The 12,122-nt window shown below is 40.5% G+C and overlaps 1 protein-coding gene across 5 annotated transcripts in view; it reads right to left on the bottom strand.

Annotated features, from left to right (window-relative positions):
* The window catches only part of MFSD14B (major facilitator superfamily domain containing 14B), a 40,712-nt gene that overhangs the window by 13,390 nt on the left and 15,200 nt on the right, over nucleotides 1-12,122 (bottom strand). For all 5 annotated transcript variants that reach the window (XR_008233483.1, XM_052776947.1, XM_052776946.1 and 2 more), the window contains exons 3-5: nucleotides 4,954-5,016; nucleotides 2,549-2,676; nucleotides 1,548-1,662 (exon numbers count right to left, since the gene is read on the bottom strand). Coding sequence is in view for 4 of the 5 variants with exons in the window: in XM_052776947.1 (XP_052632907.1) it covers nucleotides 1,548-1,662; nucleotides 2,549-2,676; nucleotides 4,954-5,016 (306 nt within the window). In the remaining variant the exon portion in view is untranslated. The remainder of the gene's footprint in view (nucleotides 1-1,547; nucleotides 1,663-2,548; nucleotides 2,677-4,953; nucleotides 5,017-12,122) is intronic.

The raw sequence follows: 12,122 nt of genomic DNA, 5'->3' as shown, positions 1-12,122 counted from the left end.
CATTTTTTGTTTTCCAATTATGAATTTGATGAGATTTCACCAAAAAAGTTGTCAGCACATTTAAATGCCTACCTGTGTGAACCTGAGCCTCAGCACTCTGGGTAATACATACAGTAATCCATAATGCCTTTGTTAACAGTTTGCATTTTAAATACATAGCTACCACTGGATATCACAGCAAACTAGGAAATCGTTAGCTGTGACAAGAACTTCAACAACAACTGTATTTCTTCATGCTAAGTTGTAGTGACATGCAACTACTAACAGATCACTTACTATATTCACATAGAGCCAAACATGATGAAAAATCAAGCGCTGTAGTTAAATTTCACTATAAAAATCTCCAGAAAAGGTTAGAATAAAGCTAGTTTGTTTGGGTTTTTTGTTTAAATTACTACTCTTTTCCAGTCCCCAAAACACTCTGTGTAACTATTTTATAGCTAAGAACACAAGCTAGAAATTTAGCTTTATACCAAGCTAGAAAAAAAATCCTAAGGAAAAGGTGTAACAAACAAACTGATCAGAAAGAGATACAGACCTCATCAAAACAACTGTACTTTTGTCTACCACTTTATTAGAATTTTAGATCAAGCTGTTCCTGTTAACAAAAACCTGTTTGAAGGCAGGCAAATATACGCTTTAAATATACTTATGGCCCTCTTCACAGGCAGGAGAAATAAAGTGCGAATTCCAGAACTTTTAAACCTGTTTTGTGCTCTGCTACAACCATACACACAGGTTTGGTTCAAAAGAACCAAGTCCTTTATTTTCTTAACTGTTAAATCAACATCTGAGGAATCCTATGTCCCTAATGCTAAAAATAAAAGAAAACCTTAACAACTTGAAGCACAGTACAGTCAGCCAAAAATCAAGTTAATGAGTACCTGTATAGTGGAAACAGATGCACAGAGGATGAAGAGATAAATGACATTCAAAGGCTAAGGGCATCTACCAATGGGCCTCTAAAACCTAAACCAATATAGATATTCAGGAAAGCAAACTAAGCAGGAATTATATTATTACTGGAAAGGCTAGTTTGTACTAACTGAACTATTTTCCTCTTCTCTTGCTAATTAAGAAAGGTCATGACTAAGTTACTAAAAATACTGCATTATGCATTTTCACCCTTCCTGCCTGTTTTGACTATAGAAAAAGCCATTCTATTCTAAAAAGAAATCACATGAACTAAAAATGCAATTTACAGGTGGTGGAAAGATGTTGCCAAATCAAGTATTAAATAATTTGCATTGCCTTTAACAACATTTCTTGTTCTGCCTGGGCAACTTAAAACATGTTTTTTTACACATGCCCTCTATGCAGGTAAAGTTGTCAAATTCTTATTCTGTTCCTATGAGCACTGAGCAGTCTGTGCAGCAGTTAAAAGTCTAAATTAGATTTCCCAAACTCTAACATGGTGCCTTGATACATGGTTCATTCCTTTCTCTATCAACTTCACTACATTAATCAGGAAACAATCTGTGCATCAAAATACAAGTTCAATACAAAGGTCATAATCAGACCTTTTTTTCAAGTTTAGTGTATCTTACCAGTCCATAGGCTGTAATTCTTTCATGTTCTTGTGTTACATCAGCTACGTAGGCAAATATTACAGAAAAGGTAACAGAAAAGATTCCAGATACCGAAATCATAGCGAAGTACCACCTAATGATTTAAAAGCAACAATTAGAAAGTTTAAGCTAAGACCACTTGCTTTTCTCTTACTAATCAAGCAAGTTTGTATTTAAGCTGAGAAGTGTTCCTCAAGAACTAACGCAGAGCTTCACTGGAAATGATTGATTGCGGAGTCTCACTTAAGTATTGGAAAACAGCATTTTGATTTTTTTATATTTTACTGTTTACTTTACCTCAGCCTAAAAGAAGTGGCCCCTTCAGGACACGATACCTATACATTTTCACACTCTCAAAGCTGAAGCAAGTTTAAGTTATAAAAAAGGAACTATCTTAGAACTGTTTCTCAACCAGTTAAAGAATAAACTATCATATATAATGTTTCAGAAGCTGAACTCTGAATGCACTCAGAGTACACAAAGTTCTTTTGTAATCCTCCTAAATTTCACAATGAATGTAAACGAAACTGTCAATTCCACTCAGTTAAGACTTCAAAGTTGCCTAATCAGAGAGTTAAAAGATCTCATTTGCAGCAATTATACTTTTCTGTGGTCAGTAAATTCTAAGGCTCATTTAGCTTTAAAAATATGTTTATTACAGCATTGTCAGCCCTCGGGGGGGGGGGCAGGGGAATTAACAGCTGAGCTTAAAACTGAGTTAGACAGAGCTATCAAACCATTTCAATTACTGGTATACTTGTGTGAAGACAGCAACTAAATCACATTCCAAAATTTCTACTTCTAAGATACACAGTTTTAATACCTCTTAAACAGAAAAGCTCCAGAATAACGCAATCACGACTTGAAAGCAAAGTGGCTTTCCTCTTGTCTTACTGTCCCTCTCCCACTTCCCCAGCCTATTCCGCTGATTGAACTTCTGCTGTACTGACCAGCTTGCTACTGCAGTCTGTATCACTTACCATGGACTTATTCTCATTAATGGAATTGGGGCACAGGTGAAGAAAACTGTAAGAAGAAGAAAAGATTTTCTTCCCCATGCATCTGACAGAGCACCTATTAGCGGAGCACTGAGAAAGGACAAAAAACCCTGTGACAGAAGAAAAACAATTAATATGTCTATATTTACATTTCCAAGTTTCACTTTAACTACAATATAAAAAAGGCCTAAAATTGAAATTTGATTTTAAACACAAAATTGTAGATAACTGAAATTGTACACAATTTCTTCTTCCACAGTCTACTTTTCTGTGATTCTGATGTTTTATGTTTCAAATCTATTAAACCTGAGTACATTAAAAAAAAGGCAAACATTTTTTCAAGATCAATTTGATTCAATATAGAAGGACCACAGACTGCAAAAGCTACTTAAAAATTTCTAAAATCTGCAGTCTAGTTTCACAAAGGACATCTTAGCCTCCATCACGAGACTTAGTGCTAGATACCAAACACAAATTCCCTTCTAATTTGGACTGTCTTAAGGGAGAGTTTTGGGTAACATAACTGTACTCTGAAACAAATTAAGGAGAACACATACTGCTTTATACTACATATTTATCATGTACAGGACATTTGTACATTGCAAGGGCTATGGGGACCATTTGAGCAAGCTTGACAATTTGAGACAATGGAACACCATAATATTCCAATGGCAAAAGTCAGACTTACAGATACAGTTGTCATGGAGAAAATTGACTAAGGATCAAATACTAGATTTTTCAGCATTTCATAAAGTCCTACAATCTAGGCCTCAAATCTGTTCTCTGTTACACAGAAGAATTAAAATAAGCAAAGCCTTTCACAGGTTAACTGCAAAACCCCCAGAACAGATAAATCTTCCCCCTAATTAGTATATTGCTCTCATCAATCCAACTCTGCCATAAATCCAAACACTAGTAAATACATGGTTCTGTAAGCACCTCAATACACTGTAAGTCTACTCCAACTAACTTCAGGTAACCTCTGGTATTCAAATATAGTCACCTTCAAGTTTAATACATGTGTACAGACTACTGTACTAAATCACTATTCTGCCAAGTCCCAATAAACAACTCTGAATCCAATTATTTCAGTAAGTAAATTGAGAGCAAAAGCTATAAAGCCACACCAGTTAGATGCCTTACTCAGCTGAAATTAATGGTTTTGCTCCTTAGAGTCAGGTTTCAGTAGACTATGAACTAACATGTTTTGTTAACTGTCACCCAAAACCCTTTTGGTATTTCATAAACAGCAGTTTAAAGAAAATACTGGACACTGAAGTCCAGGCTCACTCTGGTCTATGCTCCCCTGTATTACACCTGTTAGAGCAATACATACATTTAGACCATGCACTTTTCTACAGATATGCTCTGTAGAAAATATATGGAGAACCCTCCATTCACTACGTTTAAGTGATACTCATAGTTACACTGCACTGTGAACGAACAGAGTTGAAAGAAAACACCAAGAAGAACATGAACTTTGTTTTTCTAAGACATCAATGCAAAGTTAACTTCCTCTTCCAGTTTGAGACTTCCTGACATCCTTAGCACATGGTGTTCTGCCAATCCACTGTGAAAGTTATCAAGACAGTAAGTCCATCCTAAAGATGTCATGTTCTTACAGATAAAAAAAAACGCTTTAGATTTGCTACAGAATACAAAGCTAAATAATTTCTGGGTGCTATAAATTAACTTAGTCAAGTTACACTAAGTGCTTTGAAGCTGCTCAATACGACAGTTAGCAAAGAGAGACTTTGAAGTTTTAGTTATGCTAGAGAAATTTTGCAAGCTTTTTTTGTGGCAACAATCCAGCATGACCACTGTGTGAATGCAGAGGTATAAGTAGGCTATAAACTGCCCTGAATATCTTGACCATCACAGAATGCTCAAAAACTGATAAAAAAAGACCAGGAAAAAAAGAAAAACCCAACAAACAAAAAAACAAACAACCCTGCTGAAAATTAGCTTTTATACCACATCTTGGACAAAATCACAGTGTTTAAGTGCTTCATTTTTTATCTCAATAGTATCATCATGGCTGCATTAATCTGCTTCTGATATAAATTATCTCACATTAGGAAGCAGACATTAAAAACCTAGCTCCGTTTTCAGAAGGATCCTTATCAAGATTACAACAGCTACAACTGGTACCTATTCAAATGAGAGGAATTTAAACTCCTGAGAAATATTCCACTTGTTTCAAGATGCTACCATTTAGCTGCAAAGCTTGAACTGAGACCAAGAACACAACCATTACAATGAAAAAATGGTTTAAGAATTAATTACATTCTCGCTGTTTTGTATATTCTTATGGAGAATGCAGGAGAGCGAAATTACAATACAGGAACTCACAGAATATTTAGGTCAGAGGTTTTAAAAAATCTTACCTTAACACCTTGAATAAGACCATTCATTAAAAATGTATGATGGGAGAATGTTTCATGTAAGACCTGACACGGAAAAAAAGCATTATTTGAATCAGTAGAGACAGGAGAAGGTTGATTCAAAGTTTAAAACTGATTTGTAAAACAGGATAGCTCTACTGGGACTTGTTAAAAAAGTATCTTATCCCAGAATTACGCTCTTAATTGTCTTCACAAGAAAATATTGACAAGGTTTAGTATCAAAGTATTGGCATAAATACCTCTGCTGGCACAGATCGCACCGTACTGCAGAAATAGTTTGATTTGGGGTACTTTGGTCAGAAAGGGGATCAATGTAAGCAAAAAGCATCTCCATGTGGTACAAACCACAGAATTTTTGAGGTAGATAACTCCTTCAAAAGACTAAGTTGTTGCTAATTAGAAGTGAACATGAGATTCAGCTAGCTTACTCTGTCAAGAAATAAAGTTATATTCACCACAGCCCAAAAAGGCACTGTGCGAACTGTTTCTGAATGAATTGCAGATTTCAATAGTCACACAGAAACACTTCTGATGAACAAGTAGATGCTTATAAATACCAGCAACAGTTCTGAGTGTTTCATGTATTCTTTAAGTACAGCTATGAATTCATTTAAAGTGCTTTACCAGCAGTCTTAATTCAAGGACAAGCATGTTAATCTATACTAAACAGATTTACCATAAATATGCACGAGAGTTAAAAAGCCTCACAGGTGCTACTGTGTCAACTAAAAAAGATACTGCAACGATCAAAGCATGTATGCACACACACACTTCAAATTCGTTTGCTGGTTTTATCTATAGGTAAGTGCCAACAACTACAAAAATTATATGCATACTGAGAGAGCCACTAGCCTGAAAGGACACAATACTTTAGCATCACTGAAAATTATCAGCATCATTTTTCAAGGATGACTGAGATTCTCAGATCATAGGTTTAATACAGGTGGTTGTTCCCATGTTAATTACTGGTCAGATAAATCCGCTTATTTATACCCCTTTTCTTCCTGGTCTCATCATCTGTTTAGATATTTAGAACAACGTTGCACCTGTTCGACCACTGATCTTATGATATGAATGGAGGAAAAAAAGTCAGGGTGCAAATTAGAGATCTAAAAGCAAATGTCTTCCAAGTAAAAAAAAAAAAAAATAAAAGGCAAGCAGGAAGCTCACAGAGTCAAATCTAATTACCCTTCTGCAAAGTGTTCTCCAGTATTCTTCCTGGGAGACAACCACTGCTGATATTGGTTCAAGCTTTTGAGATTAATTTCTGTTACTTTATAGACAAGAGAAATGCAAGTTGACAAACTGGTAGAGGGAGCTGCTTTACTCAAGTTCTACCAATAGAAATATTTATATATTCAAAAAAAGATTATATTGAAGACAGAACATGCCATTAAGTGATTAATATTGCTTACGGTGATTTACTAATATTGGCTTACAAGTCCATAAATAAGAATAATGAGCATAAGTTTTGGGCAGTCTGTGAGCAAAATAGCCTTTGTGTGCTTTATAAACACTTTAAATCTTTTCTTCTCTTAGTGTCATACAACAACCACCACAGCTTTGCTGACAGATGTCAAAAGAAGTGAAAAAGTAATCTAAAAAATTGACTTTAAATAATCTCAGCTATCACAGAATACATACAATTTAGACTGATAATACACAACACATTTTAATCTGATTTAATGTTGACAGTGACCTGGAGAATCACAACACAACCACAAAAAATTTGAGTGATCATGAGCTTTGATCAACAGGCCAGACATTTCCATTTCTGCCCTTCCCACCAGACAAACCTGCTTGAGCAAAAGTGGGTAGCTAGCAGTTCAAAGGCTGAACCTTGCCCATAAGAAAGCTCTACATGATTTCTAGTACTGCTGGCTGATCAGCAGGCCAAGGTAAATGACCGCAAGTACGTTACAAGACAGAAGGGTGCAAAGTATCAAACCAGATTTCAAATTATTTAAAACAAACAGCAGCCTTTCAGTGTGTGCAAAGCTGATTACAAATAAAGCTGATCAGCCCCTAGAACACAGAAGTCATTTACACCTCTATAAGGTAAGTTACACCATTATATGTAACTCAGTGCTTTAAGTTTTCAGTCCCATGCAACAGCTTCTTAAGTATTCAAGACCACATAAGAAAGAAACACAACATTCAAAATACAACACATTCAAGACCACGACTGTACTGAATCCACATATTTCAGTCAAAATAAGAATTTAGCTTTAAATTAGAAGCATTTCATACATTCCCATTAGACACAGTGCAATGATAAATACTGGTTTGGGTTTGCATGGTGGAGTTTTGGCAGCAGGGGAGGGGGCTGCAGGGGTGGCTCCTGTGAGAAGCTGCTGGAAGCTTCCCCGGCTCCAAGTCGGACCAGCCTCTGGGATAATATATTTAAGACAGGGAACCTGCAGCGGGGGAGGAGATTGGAATGTGAGAGGAACCCCTCTGCAGACACCGAGGTCAGTGAGGAAGGAGGGGAGGAGATGCTGTGGAGGAGGGGATGCCCCTGCAGCCCGTGATGAGACAGCAGGCTGCCCCCGCCAGCCCATGGAGGGGAGCGTGGGAGCAGGTGCCGACCTGCAGCCCAGGGAGAGAGGAGCCCACGCCAGAGCAGGGGGATGCCCCCCAAGATGGCTGTGACTCCATGGGAAAGCCTGTGCTGGAGCAGCCTGCGACTGAAGATCAGCCCATGGAAAGGACCTGTGCTGGAGAAGTTCATGGAGGACTGTCTCCTGGGGGAGGAACCCCACGCTGGAGCAGGGGACAAGTGAGGAGTCCTCCCCCTGAGGAGGAAGGGGCACAGACACAATGTGTGGCAAACTGACCCCAACCCCCATCCCCTGTCCCCCTGCACTGCTATGGAGGGAGAAGGTGGAGAAAACTGGGAGTGGAGTTTAGCTGGGAAGGAGGGAGGGGTGAGGGGAAGGTGTTTTTAAGATTTGGGTTTTACTTCTCATTACCCTTGTTTCAGTTTGATTGGTAGTAAATTAAATTGATTTTGTGTTTTCCCCAAGTTAAGCCTGTCTTTTGCCCATGACCGTAAGTGGTGAGTGATCTCTCCCTGTCCTTGTCCCGACCCATGAGCTTTTCTTTATATTTTCTCCTCATCATCCCACCAGAGCCGGGGGGAAGAAGTGAGCGAGCGGCTTCGTGGTGCTTTGTCACCGACTGGGCTTAAACCACGACAATACCAATTTCGCGAATTAACATTTCAGCTGCATTTGACTTACAGTAAAAATTCATATGAAACTGTTTCAGTTTGAGTACACTACTGAGGAATTACTGAAGGACCCACCTACCATATAGTTTTATTATAGTGGGGGTTTTTTTGAAGACTGTGTAAGAATTACTATTTGCACATTATCTCTTTAAATGAGAAGTGTCAAGCTTGGGCAACTTGAAGTTGAGCATTTCATTTATGAAAAAAAGGAAAGAAAAAAAAAAAGAAACAAGAAAGACCACCCAGTTAAGCTTCCCCATATTTTGACACTAGCAAGACAGCATGACAAGCTCGTCATTTAGTGAGACATTTACTTTATGGAAATCTGTTAACCATTTATAGGGACTTTTTTATTATTAAGCTACATTAAGAAGATTGGTGATTGTTTTTAGGAAGGTTAGAAAAACACCTTTCAAGAGTTATGTAGATGATTTTATTTGGAGTTTGGGGAAGGAAAATAATTAACTCCAAGGTCTTTAAATCCCACAAAACCTTGCTCATCATGTATTCAAAGTGCTCTCCGATATTATCTGATGAAAAACTGGACTAATAGACTTTTGATGACTTGTCTCAGGCAGGCCTGATTTCAATGCGTAAGACCCATGTCTTCAGATGAAAGGCTTCATATCCTATTACCAAACACTCAAATTATCTATTCATCTGGAAAACAACTGCATTCCAGAACGGATTAAATACTTATAAAATCCATTTCTTACATGAAAGCCTTTACATTTTACTTCAAGTTACATGCTGGCAAAACAGCCAGCCCACAATAGCGTACAAAGTTTACTATGGGATGCATAGTTTATTTAGTTGTTATAACTGGAAGATGAATTGAACTATTGTCCTGGGTTCAGCTGGGATAGAGTTAATTTTTACAGGAACCTGGGAGGTGGGGGGGCATAGCCGGGGCAGCTGACCTGAACTAGCCAAGGAGCTATTCCATACCATGTGACATCATGCTCAGTATATAAATGGGGAGCAGGCCGGGGGGAGGGCTCTCGACTTCTGGTGGCGGAGCATCGGGTTCCAGGTGGTGAGCAGTTGCACTGTGCATCACTCGTTTTGTATGTTCTTTCATTAGTACCGTTGTTGTTGTTGTAACCTTTTTTTTTTGTGTTGTCCCAGTAAACTGCCCTTATCTCAACCCTCGAGGTTCCAGGTTTTTTTCTTTTCTCTCCTCCATCTCCTCCCTATCCCCCCGGAGGGGGGCGGGAGGAGTGAGTGAGCAGCTGCGTGGTCCTTTGTTACCGGCTGGGCTGAAACCACAACAGTCCTTTTTGGCGCCCAACGTGGGGCACGAAGGGTTGAGATAACGACAGATCTGGCCAGAACGTGTTGAAACAAATTTGTCATACGCATTTCTTATATTAGATAAATAGATGTTAGTCACAATGTTGATTCATTTGTTTACATGGTGGTGTTTTGTAAGTTCTTATATGCTCTATGTATTGCCTGTAGTTACGTTTCTCACCTCTGGGAGAGTGATTGGGATTATCATTTTGCTGTACTGGGCAATGTCGACTTGTGAAATGATTACATCACTGGTCATGAGGTTAAGCTGGTATCTGTATGAGGCAGTGATATCATTTCCATACTTCAGGCACCTTCTATCGGATTTTATTGGTAATTACACTCACTCCATGGGGAAGTTAAGGGGGGATACTTCCCCCCGTCCGTTCGCCTCCCTTCTCTGCTTCCGACTAATTACAACAGCTTTTGAGAATTTTGAATATCCTTGGGATGCGCAAGCCAGTGTGCTGTTAGTGCTATGCCTCCTGAATATGTTTCAGGTCTTGTTTAGGGCTACAAAAAGGCTCTTAAAGAGAGTACCACCCAGAGATCTGCCCCAAAGCTGGATATTCATGGGTGGCACGGCATGTGGGAGGATATGGGCAGGTATCTAGAGAACTTCTCACCTCCAGTGGCTTGGAATTTCATTCCCGAACAACTACAGAACCCTCAGGAAGTGGTAGAATATTTGAAAGAAAAATGCTGTGGCTATTCCAAAGACATACAACTCACTGCACTGTGCTGGGCCCTGGCCAGTATCTACCAAACACTGCTTGATATTAGGCAGCACCCTCAGGGGGAAAAAGGGGGAAAAGATGGAAAACAGGACAACAGGCACCCTGACTACCCCAACCCTGACAACAGGCACCATGGCTACCCCTACCCCGGCAACAGGCAGTGTGACTACCCCTACCCCGGTGACAGATACTGCAGCTAAACCAGAGAACCAACCTGTGCCAGTATCAGTTGCCCCTGTACAGAAAAAGAAACACACAAAGAAATCAGTTCGCTTAGTGAGAGATGAAGATGAACCAGGGTCATCGCGAGAACAGGAGGAAGAGGCAGAACCTGAAATAATTACCCGATCTCTATCCCTGAGTGAGTTGCGTGACATGCGAAAAGATTTTAGCTGCCACCCAGGTGAGCACATTGTTACCTGACTGCTCCGATGCTGGGATAATGGGGCTAGTAGTGTGGAATTAGAGGGTAAGGAAGCCAAGCACTTGGGATCTCTGTCTAGGGAAGGGGGCATCGACAAGGCGATTGGGAGAAAAACACAAGTCCTCAGCCTCTGGAGGCGACTTCTGTTAGGTGTAAAGGAAAGATACCCCTTCAAGGATGAAGTTACATGTCACCAAGGCAAGTGGACCACCATGGAGAGAGGTATCCAGTACCTGAGGGAATTAGCCGTGCTGGAGGTGATTTATAATGATCCAGAAAATGCGCAGTCACCCACAGATCCAGATGAAGTCCAATGCACACAACCCATGTGGCGGAAGTTTCTAAGAAGTGCACCACCAACCTATGCCAACTCATTGGCAGTAATGTCCTGGAAAGAAGGCTATGGACAAACGGTCGATGAATTGGCTGTCCAACTCCGGCAATACGAAGGAAGTCTCTCTTCCTCCCTGTGGGCCTGTGTCTCAGCTGTAGAGGAATTGTCCCGAGAGTTCCAGCAATTCAAAGTGGATATGTCCTCCTCCCCACCTGTACAGGCCCGCATTGCAGCTATTGGGAGTAAGCACTCCTCTGCCCAAGAGAGAGGAGAGAGAAAGTACACACGATGGGCTAACCTGTGGTTTTACCTGCGTGACCATGGAGAGGACATGAGGAAGTGGGATGGAAAACCTACCTCAGTCCTGGATGCACGGGTACGGGAGTTGCGAGAAAAAGCAACCAGAAAAGAGGATTCTTCTTGGAAAACTGCTGCTCCAGTTTCCCGTGAGCAGTCCCCCAGACGCAGTAGATGGGCTGATCCCATTTCTGATCCTCTTGAAGGGACTTCTGATTCACCTGTGTGAAAAGTGAGTAACGGATATTCTAACCAGGATTAGAGGGGCCCTGCCTCCAGCCAGGTGGAGGAGAGGGACAACTGAGTCTACTGGACAGTGTGGATTCGATGGCATGGCACGTCAGACCCACAGGAATATAAGGCTCTAGTAGACACTGGTGCACAATGCACCCTAATGCCATCAAGTTATAAAGGGGCAGAACCCATCTGTATCTCTGGTGTGACAGGGGGATCCCAAGAGCTAACCGTATTGGAAGCTGAAATGAGTCTAACCGGGAATGAGTGGCATAAACACCCCATTGCAACTGGCCCAGAGGCCCCGTGCATCCTTGGTATAGATTATCTCAGGAGGGGGTATTTCAAGGACCCAAAAGGGTACCGTTGGGCCTTTGGTATAGCTGCATTGGAGACAGAGGAGATTGAACAGCTGTCTACCCTGCCTGGTCTCTCTCAAGACCCTTTGGTTGTGGGGTTGCTGAAGGTTGAAGAACAACAGGTGCCAATTGCTACCACGACGGTGCACCGGCGGCAATATCGCACCATCCGAGACTCCCTGATCCCCATCCATAAGCTGATTTGCCAACTGGAGAGCCAAGGAGTGATCAGCAAGACTCA

This window comes from Harpia harpyja, chromosome Z (assembly GCF_026419915.1).
Source record: "Harpia harpyja isolate bHarHar1 chromosome Z, bHarHar1 primary haplotype, whole genome shotgun sequence".
NCBI classification, from domain to species: domain Eukaryota; kingdom Metazoa; phylum Chordata; class Aves; order Accipitriformes; family Accipitridae; genus Harpia; species Harpia harpyja.
Note: the sequence above shows the minus strand (reverse complement) of the source record. Positions and strands in the feature narration are given on the sequence as shown.